At 41.3% G+C, this 22,218-nt stretch overlaps 1 protein-coding gene across 25 annotated transcripts in view; it reads left to right on the top strand.

The window, feature by feature from the left end:
- BTRC (beta-transducin repeat containing E3 ubiquitin protein ligase) overlaps positions 1–22,218 on the top strand; it is a 488,395-nt gene that overhangs the window by 405,282 nt on the left and 60,895 nt on the right. For all 25 annotated transcript variants that reach the window (XM_033943132.1, XM_033943124.1, XM_033943120.1 and 22 more), the window contains one exon: positions 5,238–5,375. In XM_033943132.1, coding sequence (XP_033799023.1) covers positions 5,238–5,375 — 138 coding nt within the window. The remainder of the gene's footprint in view (positions 1–5,237; positions 5,376–22,218) is intronic.

The raw sequence follows: 22,218 nt of genomic DNA, 5'->3' as shown, positions 1-22,218 counted from the left end.
TGGAGCCAGCTTGCTTTGTATTCCTTCAGGAGCTCGGGGTCCGTCCCCCTGGAAGTAGCTCTGCTGATTTCATCAGAGGTTTGAGTGCAGGCTGTGAGGCCCCTGTGTACCAACCCTCTGGGTATCAGTGAGCTGGCTATGTAGTTTCTCCCCACATCCATGGTTGTGATCTGGCCAGCTCGCAGCCAGAAGAATTCTTTCGACAGTCGAAATTTGACAATTTCTGAGGCAGAAATCCTTTTCCTGCAGGCAGGCTGATTCAGGCAAGCAGGCACCAGAAGTCACAATGTGTACTACCATTATTCCCTATGGGGAAAATCAGAGAGGTCTGTAAATCTCATTTTTAGAGGTTTCTGGGGTCAGTTTCACCTCCTCCAAAACCCTAAAATCTCTATTTTTAATTTTTGGATCTAGCTCCAACAGCTTTTCTGCCTCAAAACTGCTCAAATTTACTAGAGCCCACCTCTCATGGATGCCCTAGGTCAGGGGTCCAAAGTCCCTCCTTAAGGGCCGCAATCCAGTCGGGTTTTCAGGATTTCCCCAATGAATATGCATGAGATCTATATGCATGCACTGCTTTCAATGCATATTCATTGGGGAAATCCTGAAAACCCGACTGGATTCTGGCCCTCAAGGAGGGACTTTGAGATCCCTGCCCTAGGTCTTTCTAGTTCCAGACCCTGCATTTTTTTTTAACAGAGTTGCCGGTTGAGGAGTAGCTATGTTTCACGTGCTGTAGGATGCGAAAGGAAGGGGCAGGAGCTTCAGGCCTTGAAACCCCCGAAATCCCTGAAAATCCAGACTAAGGAGAAGAGCTCTACGAACGTGGAGATGATGCGGTATACAAACCTAAGGATTAGATTAGATTAGATCCTGCTCAGATGACCCAAGCAAGTATGTGGTAGTGGATGAATCTCCACTTCCCCAGTCTGGGGTTGTACAAGGAGCCTCAGGTCCCTTGATGCAAAGCTTCTCCGATTTTGTTAGCCTCTTATGGTAAGCCTATAACAGGACTAAGAAGCGCTGTGCTGCCTATGGGCAATCCATCTCCCAGGCAGGCCGCCTCATACCACGCCGGCTCCCAGTGTCAGGACTGGGATAATTGGAATTCCCTTTCCATACCTTTATTATTACAGGGCTCTTCTGCAATGGTAGATGATTTGGGATCCCTAGCGGATTCCAGAAGCCAGGGGGCAGGAGTGGCGGCAGATCACAGTGATGATCCCTTAGTACATTGCCTTTTCAGATCAGCTTCTGTTTCCCATGTCATATCTGACACCTTCTCTATGTTGAAGCTCAGTGCCCAGCAGCCCTCCACCTCATAGTGCTCCATCATGTGTAACACTAATGCACAGACAAACCTTTTTCCTACTCATCCAGATATCACCTCTTTAGTTATTGACACTGGAAGGTACCTGATGGCTCTCTTAAAGGTGGCCAAAGTTATGTCTCAGCTCCATCCTATGGATCCAGACTTCCAACAGCTGTTTTTTCAGCCAAAGGTGGGCTCTGCAGTAGCACAAGTAACCAAACACACCTCCCTTGCTAGTGAAGATGGAGTGATGCTAAACAACGCATAGGACCGTAAGGTAAATGTGATCCTTAAAATACAGTTTAACACGCTGGCTTTGGGTATCAAAGCTACAGCAGCTGCCTCCTTCATGGCACGGGCCTGCCATGCCAGATTGCGGACTAGTCCCTCAGTCCCACATGTTTAAGAAGGGAGAAGATTATGTGACCGATGCTCTTTATAACATCAGGAGTCCTGAGTAAGGTTTCAGTGTACTCCATTTCTGGCTGCCGGATACTCTGGATCAGTCAGTGAGCGGGCGACTCGGCCTCCAAGATCACTCTCAGCAGATTACCCTTCAAGGGGAAGATGCTGCTTGGCAAAGGGTTAGATGACCTCATGGCCAGTGTGGCGGATCACCGTCCCAAATCCCTTCCGGAGAGTAGGCAGCAGAGGTAATTTTTGTGTCTCTAGGAGATCCCACCAATTTTCCTCTGGTTGCTCTTCTCAGAGGCCCTTTCAGGGGTCCAGACAGATATTTAGCAGTTACAGGTGCCAGCAGCCTGCTGGTTCCTGTGTTGGCTCAGCCTCCAAGAAGCACCAATGCCTCCAGTTTGACCATGGCTTTCCACACAATTACTAAGGTGACGGTGGTTGTAGCGGCCCACCTGTGCAGGATGGGGATTCAAGTGCATCCTTACACAGACGATTGGCTGATCAGGGCCCCCTCTCTGGAGGACAGCAAGTGTGTGGTTTAGGAGGTGTTGTCTCTTATAGTACCTGGGCTGGATAGTCAATTTCTACAAAAGTCAGATGCAATCAACTCAGTGCTTGGAATATCTGGGAGCCTTCTTCAACACAACACAGGGCCATGCTTTTTTGCCCAAGCCATGAAGATCTTGGCTCTTCCGAGCCCCACTGCCTGACATTATCTGCAGGTACTGGGCCCTTTGGAAGTGGCTCCCTGGGCAAGAGCTCATATATGCACCCTCCAGTACTCCCTTTTGTACAAATGGTCTCCTTGACACCACTCCCAGCAGACGCAGCTCCCCTGGACTTTGGAGGCAAAGTGTAGCCTGCATTACTGGTTCCAGGGGGAGGCCTTGGTTAGAGGTATACCTCTCAGAAACAACATGTGGGTGACCCTCACGACTGACACCAGCCTCTGGGGGGGGGGGTTCTCTGCTCTGGCCGCCCTCTCCAGGGCAGGTGGTCCCCATCAGAAAGCAAGTGGTCCATAAATCATCTGGAACTGAGAGCCATTTGGTTGCCCTTCATGAAGTTGCAATATTTCCTGACAGGGAAGGTTATCAGGGTGTATTCAGACAATGCCACTGCGGTGGCTTACATGAACAGACAGGGAGGCCCCAGAAGCGCTTCCCTTAACTTGAGGCATGTATGTTATTCCAGTGGGTGGACCTTCACTTGCAGGCTCTCTCAGCTACCCACATGGCAGGGATAGAGAATGTCCAGGCCACCTTTCTCAGCAGACAGACTCTGAATCTCAGAGACTGGCTGCTGATCCACAGAGCGTTTTCCCTCATTGTTCAGATGGGGAAGACCAGACATGAATCTCATGGCTACAGCCAAGAATGCAAAGGTAATCCACTTCTACAGTTGAAGAGCCAAGCGGGAAAGCACAAAGCTAGATGCCCTAGTTCAGCCCAGCACATAGAGCAGCTCCTCTATGTATTTCCGGCATGGTTGGATCATCCGCAGGATAGCAAACCATCAGAGACTAGTGATCTTGGGGGCCCCAGACTGGCCCCGCAGGCCTTGGAATGTGGATCTGGTGCTTCTGCAGAGAGGCAAGTTCCTGAAACTCCTGGTTCATCTGGGGTTCCTCAATCAATGCCCGGTTCTGATAGAGATGCTGGAAAGCTTTGGTCTTATGGCATGACTCTTGAGCAAGCAGCCTTGATTCAAAAAGGTTATTCAGAGGTTGTAATTATGACTCAACTTAGTGCAAAGAAGCCTGCGACGGTTGCGGCTTATGCTATGACCTGAAAGACCTTCCAGTTGTGGTGCGCCAAGAAGCAGGTGGAGCGAGAGAGGTTTCCCGTTCTGGTGATCCTTGCCTTCCTGCAAGCCAGCCTTGATACAGGTCTTGTGATTTCGTCTCTCCAAGTGCAGATAGCCGGTATTTCGTGCTTCGGGCTCAGAGTGGCCTACAGTCTCTGGCTTTTCACCCAGATGTCACTCGGATTTTGAGTGGGGCTCTCAGTCTGAGACCCCCATTGTGCAGACTGTTCCCGTATTGGAACCTCAATGTGGTCTTGAAGGGCCTGGCCTGTGCGCCTAATAAGTCCCTTTCGGAAGCTTCCCTGCTAGACCTTATGGTTAAGACAGTGTTTTTGGTTGCCATAGTCTCGGCGAGAGGGATCTCAGAATTGCAGGCCCTCTCACTTCGGGAGCCTTTTCTCCGTTTCATGGAATTGGGTGTTTCCCTTCACACAGTTCCTTTCTTTTTTCTGAAGGTAGTTTCTGTTTTCCATGTCAATCAAGAACGTCATTTGCCCACCTTTCATCCTATGTGTTCCGCCAAACAGGACAAACTTTTACACAAGCTGGATGTGCACAGAGCCCTGTTTATCTACCCAGACTAATGACTCCAGGCTTTCTGATCATCTTTTTGTGCTGACCAGTCACTTGAGAAGTGGCAGACCAGCTTCCAAAGCTTCTATCGCCAGATTGATCTGCATGGTGATTTCATCTTCCTCCATTGCCTGTGGGAAATAGCCCCCTATCTCTATTGCAGCACATTCAACAAGAGGTGTAGTGACTTCCTGGGCAGAGTCTGAAGCTGTCTTGCCTCATGAAATCTGTAGAGCAGCTACTATCCTTCAAACTTTTACAGAGTGGATGTGGTAGCTTGAGAGGATGCTGCTTATGTTTCCTCGGCTCTGTGCGCAGGCTCATCTGTCCCTCCCTAGGCATCTGGCACTGCTTTGGTATGTCAGTTAAAGTATGGACTCCTGTGTATATGTAACAGAACGACAGATTAGATTTTTACCTCGATCTGGGTTCTATTAAGATGCACAGGTGTCCATACTGCTCTCCCTGTGTGGACTGTTGATGTGCCTTGGACATTGCCAGTATCTATCTCGGGACCTCTTCTAAGATTAAGCAAAGATGTTGGTTCAGGCACAGGGGGTTTCTTATTCTCTTTCTCTTTGGAAAGCCCCTACTAGTTGCATTTAGAGGTTGCACTTAGCTACTCATATGTGTTGTTTATTCATCACTGTTTGCTTGTTAAATGTTTATTGATCATTATTCTATTTTCTAAGTTTCAGAGAAGAGCAGAATGTTTAAGTGGAGTTCAATTGCTTTGGTACCAACTGAAGAGGGAGCTGTTCTCCACTGCAGAAAGGGAGGAATTCAAGATCTTAAAGTGAAACTCTTCTGCAGTTTCGTAGGAAGTGAGAATCAACAGCTAAAGTACGGACTTCTGTGTATCTTAACCCAGATTATCAAGGTAAAAACCTAATCTGTCATCATTAATGTATTTATCTGTTAATCTTATGCATTTGTTTATTTTATTGCAGCTAGGTCATGGCGCATGTTTCATTCTTTATTAATATAATGAGGAGATGTGTTGCTCCGTTATATTCCTAAAATAAAAAGTTTATAAAGATAATTGTCCTTGCTTTTCCCTTTTGGCCAAGTGCAGACTTTAAAGTGCATGATCAAGAAGATCAACATGTAACGTTTTTATCCCCAAACACAGACTATAGAATCCAACTGGCGATGTGGAAGGCACAGCTTACAGCGAATCCACTGCCGAAGTGAGACTAGCAAAGGTGTTTACTGTTTGCAGTATGATGATCAGAAGATAGTAAGTGGCCTCAGAGATAACACTATCAAGGTGAGGATCAGCTATTCACTCAGTTCTTTTGTAATTTACAGTTAGAAATGATGCCCTACCTTTGTTTTGTTAAGGTGTAATTTATTCACTTTAAAGTCTATATCAGTGAATCGCAAACTGTTTGCCGTGGCACAGTAGTGTGCCTTGGTGAGATACGAGCCTGTTACTGCCGGCACAGGTGCTGCCGCCTCTCCTCCTCTCTGCTCCCCCCCCCCAGCAGTTTGTCCAGGTTTTGGAAGGCCCCAGAGCTCAGGACTGCGTCTGGAGGGCCTCTGAGCATATGCGGATGTCGATGTGACATCATCGGTCGATGTCTGCACATGCTCAGAGGCCCTCTAGATACAGCCCTGAGTTTAGTGTGCCATGGTGAAAAGAGTTTGCGAGACACTGGTATGTATTAAATGACACTTAATTTTGTTACATCCCACTCTTGTCAAAAATACACAAAATGGTGAATCTTTGAGGGAGCATGAATGAAATAATTTGAATTTTGTTACATCCCACTCTAGTCAAAAATACTCAAAATAGTGAATCTTTGAGGAAGCATAAATGAAATAATTTGTTCTCCTTTATTCAGCTTGTTAAAAATTGTTCCTGTGATTCTCGGAAGACAAGCAGGATGACAATATTCATTCTTCTTTTTTTTTTTATTATTTTATAAATTTGAATATTTACAATATCCAGTAATACATAAAGAAAAAGAAGAAGAATCTCATAAGCAATACATAATCTATCATAGACAATTCCTTTTTAAGCCCACAAAATGGGGAGACATGATACACTTTCACAAAACTAGATCTATAGGAAAAGATAAAAGAAAATACTTGACAATATTAATTCTGTTGTGTGACATCATCTGATGGAGCCCACCACAGTAAGTTCTCTCCAGCATTCCTTCTCAAAGCTTTTGGAAGTGGCCTACCATGCATTCACATATCTTCCCACCTGCCATTGTCATGTGGAACCAGCTCAGTTCTCCGTTTTCCATGGAGCAGTATGGATATGTTGTTTCTCCTCACAGCTTGTCTTTGAGTATTTTCTTCATCATGCTTTGCGATGTTCTATTGGACTGCCAGTTCTTGTGTAAGTGTCTACATGATGGGCCAATGCTTCTCTTCTCCCTTGTATTTTTTGTAGTCAGGTTTTTCAGTACTTCTGAGTTCTCTTTATTTTTCCATGGTTCACTAGACCCTTTTAGGTCTCAAGTACCTGGTTGGAAATTTTTTCACCTTTGAACCAATTGATTTCACCAACTATTTTTCTCTAACATGTAGCAGAAAGCTACCAGTGGTTTTAAAAAGTGCACCCAGTGCAGTAGGACCATATCCTTCACCAACATGCATAATTTATGGCTGCAGTGCCCGGGTCCCAGTCATAATGGCTCTTTTTCTAAACCTTGTTCACAGATGTCAAGAAGTATTAGAGGTTGAGAAACGGACTGTGAATAAATGTTTGGTGTTTCGGAGGCATTGGTTTCTGTGGCTTCCAAAGCTGCATCTGACTTTGGGGGACACATCAACATTGAGAGGGCCCACCCTTTCCTCAACATTTAGTGTTGATGCTGGCTGCTGGGATCAGGCATTCTCTGATCCCCTCCTGAGGGAGAGGAAGGATTCATCATTGTCATCAATGTCGAGGGAACTCTAATAGACGAACAGAGAAAACCTTGCCTTGAAATAGGAACAGTACAGAAGAAAAGGCAAGGGAGAAGTCCTTCCAACCATACAATATTTTTATTCTTTTAAAAGGATAGTCCTAACAAGGATCCAAGTTTTGGCATATCTTAAGTGCCTTCCTCAGGGGACACTAAATCCAACTGTTAGTCGGTAAGAAAATTACTTGAAATGACTGGCACATTTCTGCCAGGATGATGCCAGAAAACAGCATCATCTCTATTTGAAATGGGTGCATGTCTCTTCCCTTCCAGCATCCCCCACTGGCAGCTCAAGGCCCCATTTGGAGGGCCCTTGTGCATGCACATATGTCGACTTGATTATGTCCATGTACTTCCGGAAGCCCTAGAGCCGCTGCCACCAGTTTAGTGTGCCATGACTTCGCAAAGTTTACGAGACACTGCTCTAGACTACAAGAGGATCTTGGCCCTTGATCTGGAGCAGACTAAAACCCATAGAAAGTCCTCCTAGCTTTTTGTTTCTTTTGACCCCAAAAAGATGGGGGCTGCCATTGTTAAATGCACTCTTTATAATGGGCTCACAGACCTCATATCCTTTACTTATATCCAAGCTGAGCTAACTCTGAAGGACATATTGCAACTTATAATGCAAGAGCCATAGCTGCATCAGTAGCCCACCTGAGCAGCCTCCATAGAGGAGATTTTCAGGGCTGCAATGTGCACTTCAATCCACATATTCATCTCTCATTACTACCTTGAAGAAGACTCCCGATGTGACTGTTGGTTTGGTCAGAGAGTGTTCAGAATTTATTGGTATCTAGAATCCAACTCCACATCCCTAGGTCCAAAAAAAAAAAAAAAAAAAGATGATAAAATGATAATAATAAGAATGTTGATGGTTCTTTAGTTGTTTTAGGCCTTACCTGTTACAAGCTTTTTTTTACTATTTGCATTTAAGACACCCGGATAGTTAAGGATTCCCAACAGTAAGACTATTGTCATACTGCTTGTCCTCGAAGAAAGTGAACTTACTCCCCTTTAGTAGATGCTTTCCAAGGACAGCATGATGAGTGTTCTTGCTGCCCTGCTCCCCTCTTGAGTGTTGAATTCTTTCAGCTATTATATTAGACTGAGCTGGACCCCTGCAATGATGGCAGACAGGAAGACATGTGAATTCACAGGAAGCCACTTTTCATAAGCTTTGATACAGAATGCTGGGGAGCACTTATGTGGTGGGCTCCACTGAATGATGTCACCCAACAATAAGGATTTTCATTCTGCTGTCCTTGGAGAACACCTGTTACAGGTGAGTAACTTGCTTCATGTGCACTATTCTTTTTAACAATGTAAACTGCTTTGATGGACTTTTTGAACCTGAAAGGCAGTTAGCCATAGATTGTAAATAAATATATTAAGGAATCTGATTCTGTCCAAGTCTCTTTGGTGGTACTTCTTATTTACTATGTGCTAATAGCCTGCTTTATTTCAATTGTGGTCTTACTGATTGTAACCTATTTGTCTTATCTGTCTTGATTATACTTTAAACTGCACACTAGAGAATGGCACGGGGAAAAAAATTTGTCCCCATCTCTGCAAGCTTGATCCCTGTCCCCGCCCCATCCACACAAGCTTGGTCCTCATCTCCACAGCCTCAGTTCCTGCCTCCGCGAGCTCAGTCCCCCGTCCCCGTGATGTCAGTCCCCGTCTCCACCCCATCCCCATGAGCTCGGAACCTGTACCCGCAAACCGTCTGATCCCATCCGCACCAAGCCTCGAATAGTTATGATTATATATTGAACTTATTTTATTAAAGTATAAAAAGAAACAATATTCTGTCCTCCCAGAATGGTAGTGTCTCTATGCTTGGGTACAGACTGATGGGAGGAGCTAAGCTAACCTGTGATGTACCCTAGAGGCGGAATGACAAACTTATAGTTCTCTTCTGCAACCCATGCGAGTAGTGGGAAATAACCCTATGGTCTAGTAGAATGTCTCACCTATCTACTGGAAAAGAGCTTACCAGGGTAAGTACATAATCTCCTTTTAAGAATTATCAGAAGTCCAAGCAGCACAAAGTCAAAGCTAACCAAACTTACATGAGTAATTTTATAAAGTATTTTCTGCCTCTAAAGAATGTTTTACATTAGCAAAATGGCTGTTAGAAAATTGGGCATGAGAATACATGGGTGAAAAGTAGGCATTCTTAGGATATCACTTAAAATGTACACACACTATACTGTATATAATTATACTGGCCTTTAAGCAGATGTGTGGAAGTATATATGCACAGTTGGGGGTGATTCTGGAAGCCTTTTTTTTTATGAAGAAAGGTGGTCACTTATGCTGTTTTTATGGAACAGGAGCCTTTCTTTAACAAATTTTTTAGGAACCTTTTAATGAAATTACCCTACACATGTATCTTTTGACCTACACAGTGAGACAGTATAATTTATAGTTTATTCAACTTGTTTTGCCTCCTGGATATAGGCAAGAACACAGCAGTGAACAATACAAATTTAGAAAAAAAAAGAAACTAATTCCAAAAAGATGATAGGAAAGAACATACACCCGGAACCAGACCCAGCATCCAGTATCCTTAAGTGGAAATGGGAAGGGAGCGAGTAGAGAATGACACGGAGACAAATTTTTCCCCGTTCCCACAGAAACTCAATTTCCCCCTCCCGTCCCCATGAGTTTTGTCGCTGTCCCCGCCCCATTCCTGTAAGCTCTGCTTTAACCACTTATGAGGACTGAGCTTGCAGAAATGGGGCAGGGACAGGAAAAGAACTCGACGGGATGGGAAAATGAGTTCCTGTGGGGAAAGGAAAAATTTGCCTACGTGTCATTCTCTAGGGGTGGGGTCTCCAAACATAGCACCAAAATAATGGATTTTTATTAATCTTTTAAAATGCTTCAATGACCTCTCCATCCGCAGTGGCTTTGGAAGAGCATTCATAAGAACAGCCTTACTGGATCAAACAAGTGGTCCAACTAACCCAGTATTCCGTCTCCACGGAGGCCAATCCAAGTCACAAGTACCTGGCAAAAGCCCAAATAGTAGCAGCATTCCATGCTACCAATCCAGGGCATGCAGTGACTTCCCCCATGTCTGTCTCAGCAGCAGACTATGGACTTTTCCTCTAGGAACTTGTCCAAACCTTTTATTAAAAAACTAGCTATATTAACCGCTCTTACCACATCCTCTGGCAATGCTTTCCAGAATTTAGCTATTCTCTGAGTGAAAAAATATTTCCTCCTATTGGTTTTAAAAGTATTGCTCTGTAACTTCAATGAGTGTCTCCTAGTCTTTGTAAATCGTGGTGTAGTAAAAAAAAAAAAAATTGATCCGCTTGTACGCATTCTATACCATTCAGGATTTTGTAGATTTCAATTATATCTCCCCTCAGATGTCTCTTCCAAGCTGAAGAGACCTAACCTCTTTAGTCTTTCCTCATTTTTTGAGATAAGAAGACCAGAACTGAACGCAGTACTCAAGATGAGGTCGCACCATTGAGCGATACAGAGGCTTTATAACATTCTTAGTCTTGTTTACCATCCCTTTTTAAAGAATTCTTAGCATCTTGTTTGCTTTTTTGGCCACCATCGCACATTGGACTGAAGGTTTCAGCATATTGTCAAAAAGGCAGGGTCTAGATAAAAGAAGTTTTTGCCCTTGTGAATGCCTAGTGTGCCCTAACCAAAGAAGGAACTGTCAGTTTAAATTTTGTCAAAGACCTCAACAATCTCCCAGGCACATAAAGTGATACCAGATTAGCAAGCGATGGAAGAGCTTTTCATAAAAGGCTCTATGAATTAAGACCAGGATTTTAAACAAGATCCTATAACGCATTGGCAACCAGTGATAATATAAGTATAGTGGAGTAAATAGGGTATATTGGGTTGCAGAGACTACCTACAGGCAACCATCTCTTACTGGCAACAGCTCAGGGAAACAAATGTGTGTGTGATGGAATTTATTTAGCATTTGGAATTTATTATTTACATTCCCTCAAGGATCAGATCTGAATTATTGGCTCAGCACCATTTTGATAAACAATGAACACAGCCCATTATTATAAAAATAAAGGCTTTTTGCAACTAAACATGACATACAAGTGACTCAGAATTATATACAAAGTTATACAGCTTAGGAAAATAAGACACACATTCTTTTCAGCTAATTAGAGAAAATGCACATGATCATTTAACTTATTCCACCTGATTGTATTGCCTGTTTTGCTCTGCTGCTATGTATTGGGTTCCCCATTACCCTTAGAAACTATGAAATTTCCTGGGTTATAAATAGGCTTTTTTCCTCCTTTAGCTCAGCTGTATTAGAATTTTCATTCACTTAAATACCTTCATCATTTGTGACACTTTGATATTTCCAGCTCTTTTGGTAGTTTGATGAGTTTTGGGTATTGAGCTGTGGTGATTGAACCCCACTATTTACACTTCTCCATTGAGAATATTAACAATTTAAACCTACTCTCTGTTTTCTGTCTTTCAACCAGTTTTTAATCCAGAATAGGATATTATCTCCTATCTTATGAATCTCTAATTTCCTCAGAAGTCTTTCATGAAGTTCTTTGTCAAATGCCTTTTCAAAATCCAAATACACGATATCACCTTTATCCACATGTTCATTCACCCCTTCAAAGAAATACAGTAGATTGTGAGGCAAGATTTCCCTTGACTAAATCCATGTTGGCTTTCTCTCATTAATCCATGCTTATGTATATATTCTCTCATTTTGTTCTTTATAATAGTCTGTACCATTTTGCACGGTCTGTCCAATATTTAGTAATGAAACATGAATAACTATCCATACAAGTTGGGACAGGTGTTTCTACAGACCTACTTGCCAGGATCTTGGCATTGGCATTGAATATCAGCAGTGCCCATATAACTTCCAACTCCACCCTGGATCACCCCATCACTAGCTGGAGAGTGCCACGCAGCCAGAGCAGATTTTCAGCAGCCCTTTCTGGTTAAATGTTGCTAAATACCTGCCTTTCTGGCACAGTCAGCATGGTTTAACTGGGCTCTCTGCCATTTAACTACACTACTGACCCCAGAGACTTTTGTTATGTTTTGAATCCCATTCATAATTTGAGGATTTATAGCTCTTGTTATTAATAATCCTGATTAGTCTTAGAAGCTGTGCTGTCTTATTTTAGTGCTGAACATTTCTTAAATAGAAATTAATGGTAGTGGTCTTACTCCCAATTTGTTTCTCAGCTTAATTGTAACATCAGATAAGATTGTAATATGTGATTTATATTTCAGTTGAAATACATGTCTTAAAACTATTGATTTCCCTATTAGCCTGCCAGATGTTTGGGTTTGTTCTATTTTGCCAACAGGTGAACACTGAGAATTACTGAGCTATGATGTCGTCACATAAGAACCCTTTGCAACCACCGGCCAGTCAGTATTTCTCAAGTCTAGAACATGATAGGCTTCCTATGCAGTCTGTGGAGCTGTAGTTACACTTTATCTCCATTTCCTCGGTAGTCACATTTATATATATATATATATATATATATATATATATATATATATATATTGTGACCAGGCAGACACGATGCCTGCCAGGGTCCCTGTTAGTTCAGGGAAAAAAGTAAAAATGAAAACCCGAGGTGGAATCAGGAAGGTGCATGTAAATCCTGAGACTGATAATTTATCCTGTGACCACCAGAGGGAGCCTGATTTATTTGATGAAGAATTGGGTGATTCATCCCCGAGCCACCACCGGGGGAGCCCAAGAGGTCCCAGTTACTCTGCTGACTCAACTAGAGTAGGGCGTTGCCCCAAAGTATTTAAACCTGCAGTTGAGAACAGACAGGGAGGTCAGCTAGGGAGAAGGTTTAAACCTTTTCTCCCTAGAGAGTCCCCGGGGCCAAGCAGGAGCAACCAGCCTATTCCCATGGAGCTGTTAGAGGCTGGTCAAGCTGAGGAGCTGCTATTTCCAGAAGAACAGCCCATGGAGTGTGAGGAAAGTCTATCAGAGTACGCTCCTGATTTTTCTGAAGCCATGCAGGTAGACTGGGTCTCTACCAGCAAATAGTGAGTTGTGATTTTTGCTCTGGACTGTTTGGGACTATTTTTGTTTTGGTAAGCTGGGAGTGTGTATTGTTTGGGAGAGGTTTTGCTATCATCCTGGGCGGGAATTTTGAAAGCCTGTATTGAGGCCTTTCTTTTGCAAATCCTGACACTCTCCTATCCTGGCAGTGCTCTGAACTGGCCAGAGGCTTTATTGGAACTTTGGGCACTAGAGCTATGGAACAGGTGCTATGAACTTTATTTTGTACTGTGTTATTTGCTTGCCTCTTTTGGTATTTTTGTTTTGCTGCTGCTTGGGAGCATTCTGACAATTTTGGCAGCTGTATTGAAGGACTACTTACCTTTATGAAGGAATGAATAAATGGTATTTTTCCTTTGAACTATAATTGTGGTAACTTTGTTTTTTTTTGGTTCCTGTTTGGAATCCAGTCCTGCAGGGTGACTCCATTCCGGGTCACATGCTGGTGTTCTATTTTGGTGCAGCCACTGAGAGCACTGTAGAGCCCTGGTCTCAGCTACAGTGGGCTACAATATATATATATATATATCAATAATAATATAAAACCCTAAGCGCGCATGCGCACTCCTACCTCCGTGATCCCTGCCTCCGTGATCCGTAGCTCCGCGGCAGAGAAATGTTAAAGCGTGCGGGGAATGCGCACGTTCGGCACATGCGCACATGACGGTTTGCTACGAGTGCGCGCGTGGCGGTTTCTTGTATCCTACGGCGGTTACTGTGTGCCGGTTGCCCTTTCCACTGTATACAATACAACATGATAAAAAGAAAAAGGTAGGTGGGAGAAGGGGCACGATAAACAGACAGGCAATGGGCAGGGACACTGACAGACAGAAATAGAGACACACACTGAAAGGTGGGAGAAGGTAGGTGGGAGAAGGGGCATGAGAAACATAAAGGCAGGGGGCAGGGAGATAGACTGACAGACATAAATAAAGACAACAGAAATAGAAGGACAGGGGGCCACGGAGAGAGATAGAAAAAAAAAACAACAGATAGCGGACAAGAAGAGAGAGAAGAAATAAAGAAGGACAGACAGACAGCGGCCAAGGAGACAGACAGCAAAAAAAGGCAAACAGGCATACAGCGGCCAAGGAGACAGACAAGGAGACAGACAGCAATAAAAGACAGACATACATATAGTGGCCAAGGAGAGAGACTGAAATAAAGAAAGACAGACAGCTGCCAAGGAGAGAGACAGAAATAAAGAAAGACAGACAGACATACAGCGGCCAAGGAGACAAACAGCAAAAAAAGATAGCCAGACATATAGTGGCCAAGGAGAGAGTCAGAAAAAAAGAAATACAGACAGACAGCGGCCAAGGAGAGAGAGAGCAAAAAATACAGAGATAGATAGCAGCCAAGGAGAGAGACAAAAAAAAAAAGACAGATGGACATACAGCGGCCAAGGAGAGAGACAAAAAAAAAGACAGATGGACATACAGCGGCCAAGGAGAGAGACAGCAGACAGAAAGCAGCCAAGAGAGAGAGACAGAAAAAAAAGACAGACAGACAGATAGTGGCCAAGGAGAGAGACAGAAATAAAGAAAGACAGACAGACAGCAGCCAAGGAGAGAGAGAGACAGAAAGAAAACATACAGACAGAAAGCGGCCAAGGAGACAGAGAGAAATAAAGAAAGACAGACAGACACATCTATTCTAGTACCCATTAATGTAACAGGCTTAAAGACTAGTGTGTATATATATATATATATATATATATATATATATATATATATATAAACAAGAAACAGACAAGGAGACTTTCCTGGATTTCGTTAAACCCCCCCCCAAAGGGAGGAGCCCAAGGTGCCTGAGCCAATCAGATGCCATGTATCACATGTGGTGGAGCCTAAGGCCCACATTGTGTCAGAGGAGGCCAGAGGAGCAGGAGGGACTGAGCACCCCTCTTGCTCTCAACTTAAAGGGAGAGGAAGGGGGCGTCCAGTGGCAGGAGAGAGTGGGCATCCCTCCTGCCATTTGTTTCTGGAGGAAGGAGAGGGGCCGATGGCAGGAGAGAGTGGGCATCCCTCCTGCCATATTTTTCAGTGTGGTGGGGGGAGTGGGCATCCCTCCTGCCATTTGTGGGTCGCCAGGGGGGAGGCATGTTTATCAGTGGTGGTGGGTTTTTGACAGGTCTGCCTGTTTTTTATTCTTTTTTTTTATGGGGCGGATATTTTGCATCTGTAATACATGCAAAATATCTGTGCCATGGAAAAAAATGAATCTAAAAAAACAGCAGACCTGTCGGTAACACAGATATTTTTGATTATGTTACCCAATATTATAAACAAACCATCTGACATCTAAAGAATATCAATTCTTATTGGAAAAATATCCATGGACTCCGCAGATCCTTTTTGTACCCAAAATCCATAAAAATATGGAAATTCCCCCCCCCCCAATAAATCCATAGTGAACACTAGAGATAGTTTGTTAGAACCACTATCTAAGTTTTTGGATATATTTTTGAGAATTGAAGACAGGAAAGTCACCTCCTATCTGAAGGATTCTTCCCACCTTTTAAGAATATTGACAGAGGAAGTACAGATACATGAGGAAACCTGGTTAGTGACACTTGATGTGGTTTCCTTCTATACTAGGATCCCACAAGAGGCTGCACTATCAGTTATAAAAGAAGTGCTGGATGAAAGAGAAGAACAGCAATGAATAAGCACAGCTTTTCTGATACAACTAGCTGAATGGGTTATTAGGAGTAGTTTTTTCGAATATGATGGTATCTTCTATCAGCAGACACAAGGAATGGCTATGGGGGCAACTTTGGCCCCATCAGTTGCCACCTTATATGTGGGGAAATTTAAGATAGATGAGATTTACCCATCGGGGTATTTGGGGAACATACCCCTATGGAAGCGGTTTCTAGATGATGTCTTTTTTCTTTGGGAGGGAACTGAACAAGATCTGATAGGTTTCATTCAATGGATAAATACAAGAAATCTTAACTTGCAATTTACAACCATATATAGTAATTATGAAAGAGAAGCTTCACATTAAAACTACACTCTATAGGAAGCCTGTGGCTTGTAACACTTTGTTACATTTTGGTAATTTCCAGACTCTAAAGTATAGCCTCCCAATTAGCCAGTTCTTAAGAACAAGGAGAGTATTCTCCACAATACAGTACTTTAAAGTAGTTGCTAAAGACTTAGAAGAGCAGTTCCTTAGGAGAGGATATCCCAAGAGATCTGTCCATCAGGCCTATTTGAAAGCGAGGTACGCACAGAGAAATTTATTATTAAAAGAAAAATCTGCTATACCAGAAGAGATGAGTTTAGTGTGTGTCATATTCAAGGGCAACAAAAATCATGATTTCTTTAATAAAGCAGCATTGGCACATTCTAAATCTCCATGAGGGGTTTGAAGAGGTTCCCATGTTTGCTTTTTTGAGGGGCAAAACTATAGGCCAGGCATTAAGGCATACAGATGGGAAGAAAAACAGTAGATTGGAGTTAATGAGGCATGAGAAATGTCATCACTCCCAATGATGTGACAACACTTTTGAGGGCCAAGAATGGAAAGATTCTCAAACAGGTTATGTCATTAAATCATGGGCACAGACTAACTGTAAATCAACTTGGGTTATTTATGTGATCACTTGCCCTTGTGATCTGGTATACGTCGGACGTACAAAACGATCGATACAAGTACGTCTAACTGAACATAAGTTCCGTATTGTGACTGAATCAATTCAAACCCCCATTGTACAACATTGGCTTTTAAAATATCATACGGTGGAACAACTATGGTGGAGGGTAATAGCGTAGACATAGGGAGGGAGGGAAACTGGGAAGAAAGACTGAATTATATAGAACAAAGTTGGATCTATCGTTTCTCATAAACTAAATATTCTCTTTATCACTGAAACATGGCTTACTGATGGTGATGAAGCCTATCTCTCATTTTGTTGTCCTTCAGGCTACTCTTATCAGTTCAACCACCGTAAAAAATGCATAGGCGGCGGCCTCGCTGTCATTTTCCAGGACAATCTAATCTCTGTTACAGAGGTTTCATCTGGCCAAAATACTATAGAATTTCTTCAATTAAAACTCAATATTAAGCCTATAACTGACATTTTATTACTGTACACTCCGCCACCAATTGGTCAAAATACCTTAACTTTACTCCAAAACCTGATATTTGATTTTTGCTCCTCCTCAAACAACCCATGGATCCTAGGTGATTTTAATATCCATTTTGATGATCTAATGAACCCAATCACCACTGATATGTTGACCTTTATTGACACTCTCAACCTACAATCTCATATTCAAAACTCAACCCATACTGCAGGACACATATTAGATACAATTATAACTTCAAAATCCAACACTTCAATTTTCTCAGACACACATATTGTCCCAATACCCTGGTCTGATCATTTTATTATCACGATGAAATATCCTTTCAAGCACATTTTAAAACATTCTCAACAACCAAAAAAAGACATCTCTTATCGTGATTACTCTAAACTTTCATTATCAAACATAGAATCATCATTTAATATACAGACATCAACCATAGACATAGACACAATGGAAACCCAACTTGCCAACTGGAATCTAGCAATTCAATCCTTTTTAGATAAAGAAGTACCGCTAATTTCTAAAAAAATCTCTTCACTTAAATTATCAAACCCTTGGTTTTCAAAAGAACTTACACTTCTGAAAAAACAGTTGAGATCTCTAGAAAGAAAATGGTGTCAGAACAAATCACTTGCTAATTTGCAATCTTATAAAGAACATGCACATTACTATAGAGCCAAAATAAACCTTACAAAAAAAACCTACTATTCCAACAAAATTTCAAAAACAAAAAACTCATCTATATTATATTCCATAATTAAATCATTTGCCCCCAACTCCAAAAACTCACAAACGAATTTAACTATTAATCTTACAGCACAAGAACTTGCTGATAATTTTTATAACAAAATACAAGACATTCGTAACTCGTTTTCTTCGATCAAACTTAAGACATCTTCCCATGACATTACAGATTTTCACCTACCTTTTGCTAAATGCTTCTCCTTCAATCTTCCCTCATTAGAAGATATAAAACATCTCTTTTCAAGAGTTAATCTAAAAGGTACACGAGATGAAGTCATTCCTCCAGTAATCTTGAAAAATTTTTTTCCTGTTTTGGGTCTCATATTCACAATCTTATCCGAAACAGTTTAGAACTAGGTCAGTTACCATCTGCCTGGAAAAAAGCCTCAATTATCCCAATAATAAAAGATCACAAAATAGGACCTGAAAAAGTTACAAACTATCGACCTATCGCCAATATTCCTTTTTTGGCAAAACTAACCGAAAGGCTTGTTTTTGAACAATTAACTGACTTTGTTGAAACGACTAATGTCCTCCATCCAAATCAAACAGGTTTTAGGAAAAATTATTCTACTGAATATTCACTGATTGGACTGACCACCAACATATTTTACCATTTGGATCACCATCATTCAGTAATTCTTTTTTCTTTAGATTTATCAGCAGCTTTTGACACTATTGATCACGTACTACTATTAGATAGATTAAAAACAATTGGAGTTGGTGGTCAAGTCCTTGAATGGTTTCATTCTTTTCTTTCTGATCGTTCTTCTACAGTCACCTTAAAAAATACAGTTTCAAAACCTTATACCACTAGCTATGGTATTCCCCAAGGATCAATATTGTCACCACTTTTATTTAATATTTTTCTTTCTCCATTGCTCTGTATGTGTCAATCAATAGGCTTTACTACTTTCACCTATGCCGACGATGTTCAACTGCTTCATCCATTGAATCCAGATAACATAAATGAAATAACTGAAATAAATAGAAAACTAGGAGAAATCAAACATTGGCTAAACTCAAACATGTTAGCCCTAAACATCCAAAAATCCAAAGCACTATTTTTCCCTTGGAAAAAAGATATAAATTTAAATGCTCCGTTTACTTTAGATAATGTACAACTAAACCTAGTAAGTTCCCTAAAAATATTAGGAGTCATAATTGATGATAGGTTATCTTTCCACGAACATATTACTAATACTGTCAGAACATGTTTCTTTAAATTGCGCATGATCCGATCAACTGCTAAATTTTTAGAGCCAAAATCATTAAACATACTTATTCACTCATTAATTATTTCAAAACTGGATTACTGTAACGCTTTATTAATAAATATCACCCAGAAAGAGAAAAAACGTCTTCAGATAGTTCAAAATACAGCAATAAAACTAATACACAATTGCAAAAAATTTGACCATGTCACACCACTCTTGATTGAATCACACTGGCTTCCTATTACTCACCGGATTACTTTTAAAATATTACTTTTAGTTTTTAAAACACTGACTACAAACGAACCCCAATTCATCAACCCCAATTCATCAACATCACGCTCTTTAAGATCCACTGATCAAAATCTTTTAACAGTTCCATCATTAAAAATTATTGGAACTCGTCGCACTGACATTTTTTCTGTTATAGCCCCTCAATTATGGAATAGTTTGCCCCATTATCTCAGAGTAGAAAATGATTTGAAACAGTTTAAAAGTAGTTTAAAAAGTTTCCTTTTTAAAGACGCGTTTCATGTATTAATTTAATTTTATTGATTCTTTTTCTTTCCACTTTTTTATTTCTCTGATATTCCCCATACCTGTTGTTTTTTACCATTAATGTTCTTTTAATATATACAATTGTAGTTCTACCCATTCTCTCCTTATGTGTTCGTTAGTCTGTCTGATTTTATTTATTAGTTTTTATGTTAATGTATCTAATTTTAATTAATCTGTTATATATATTTTTTTCTGTAAATCGCTTAGCAAATTAAATTAAGCGATCCAACAAGTCAAAAATAAACTTGAAACTTGTAACCCCTTATGGTGAATGGGCCACTCTTGTCTAATGGGGCTGTCCCGGGGGGACCAGGGGGGGCAGGTCCTATGGTATATCATTTATAAAAAACATTGTGAAAGAAGAAAGAAATATATAAATAATAATGGAACGCGTTGATAGGGCACGCCTGGACATCGGACGCTGACGCTGCAAGTTTTGGCGTAGCATCAGCTGAGGAGTCCAGGGCGGGCTTAAATTGGAGGAAAAAAGTAGCGACGCCATTCTCTACTGAACACTGTGTTCTGTTGGAATGGCGTAAAGCATAATAGGCAAGATAGTGGGGTTTGAGAGCTTTTTAAACAGTAATTTAAATTATTAGATATTTATGTATTAACTAGCTGGGTTAGGAGATTATAGGGAGTGGTAACCTTGAAAAAAACCTACTAAAGTTTATGGGTGAAACATGTTAGTGTATCTACCCCTGTTTTGAAGCGAGACCATACAGCTAAGTACTCATAGTACATATTTGTTAAAGTAATATTAAGTAAAAAAGCAAAAATGTAAAAATATTAAATAAGAAAATGGTCCAGTGACGATTTGGGGCATAAAGCCACTCACTATGAGGATCAGAAAGATTGACTATAAACAATCTAGTAATAATAAGGTGCATAATATATGCTGTTTACATTAAGCATATTTAGAAGTGGTAACACAGTCGGATTTTAAGAAAGTAAAACCCGATGCAAAATAGCCAAGGAAATGTTAGTGAATCAATCACTTGGCTATTTTACATGGGGTTTTACTCATTTGCATGGGTTGGATCAGAAAATACACGGTGGGCCAATTAGTGAATCAGGTGGGTAGCAATGATCGTCGCTAAACCTGTTGTTATCTTTTATTATGTTACTTTAAGTATTCACCCATTGTGGCTTATCTGGAAAAAAGGGTGGTGGCTCTTCCGGCAGGTCTATTGTTTTTGATTCCATTGTTTTTCTTTTTCAGACTAGCCTCCATGCAGGTTATTGGCATATTTTCTCTATGGCAGTTCTGAAGAATAAAAACAAGTAATGGTCTGTTTGTGTGACATGAAGGATGGCTAACGCTGTGGCAGGAAAATACCAAAAGTGTGAGAAGGCTGCAGTTTCCTTTTCTCTCAGTGCCAGAGGATGAGCAACATTCTGGTTCCTCCAGCCAAGCACATCTGGCAGTTAATGTGACAAGTGACAGCAGATCCAATTTTGCAGGAGCCATTGCTATATTTACTGGTCCCCTTGCAGTTGCCCCTCTCCCTGGTGGCAGCAGCAGATACTTCTGTTGTGTGTAGGTTGCAAATTTTGCTCAAACTTCTTACCTGAATGTGTTCTCCTGTTGCACAGAATCTTTGGAATGGGAAGAGATTTACAGTCTACTTTTTTGCTTTAACTAGTGTTCCTGCTTTGATGCCTAATATAGCTGTTAAGTGACACAGGTTAGAAAGGTAGAAAATCAGGATGATAGACTTTCTGTTGTTTCATGAATGGATGAGAAGCTAAATTTAAATCTGGCAGAACAGCAGTTTGGCTATAAGAAGACATTTTCTATGGAGGGTGGGGGTGAAGATTTTCTGAGAGAGGATCCGTCTGTGGTCTGTATTTTTGGTAAGGAAAATTTGGCATTTTAATTTTCTACCTTTCGTCTACTCTTAGAATTTCAGTAGGAAAGCACATATCTAGTTCTGGGTTCCTAAGACCCCTTTTTGGTTTGATATCAGAAAGCCTTCCAAGTCATTGCCTATCCTAGAAGTGATAGGTGATATCATTTCTGTGGAATGGGCATTTCAGATTCTAGTTTTTATGTTTTTGTACAGTCTGTGGCTAGGCTTTACCCATCAGTTTCTCAGCAGTCTGAAAGATTCAGCATGCCTAAAGTAGATGTGGTGATTTTGGCTGTGAAGAAGATATCTACTGTCCAGTTTATTGGGGGTGCAGCATTGAAAGATCCCCGGGACTGCATGATGGAGACTCTTTTGAAATCTCTGGATTAGCCTTACAGGTCTGTGGAGACTGTATAGCTTTTTTTAGGTGGTCAGAACAATTGGTGGAAAAAGCTATGTAGCTATCAGCAGAGGATGATCCAGGTTCCATCTTTTTAGATTTGGACATGACCTGTTTGGTGGATCCTTTTAATAGTTTATGTACTTGATATACCACCCTTCAAATAATTAGAATGGAGTATGATTTTTATGATTTAATCGGAGCTTTGACAAAAAAAAATGGCTCTCCTTGTAGCTAATTGGTGAAAAGTCTTTCT

This window comes from Geotrypetes seraphini, chromosome 4, assembly GCF_902459505.1.
Source record: "Geotrypetes seraphini chromosome 4, aGeoSer1.1, whole genome shotgun sequence".
NCBI lineage: Eukaryota > Metazoa > Chordata > Amphibia > Gymnophiona > Dermophiidae > Geotrypetes > Geotrypetes seraphini.
Note: the sequence above shows the minus strand (reverse complement) of the source record. Positions and strands in the feature narration are given on the sequence as shown.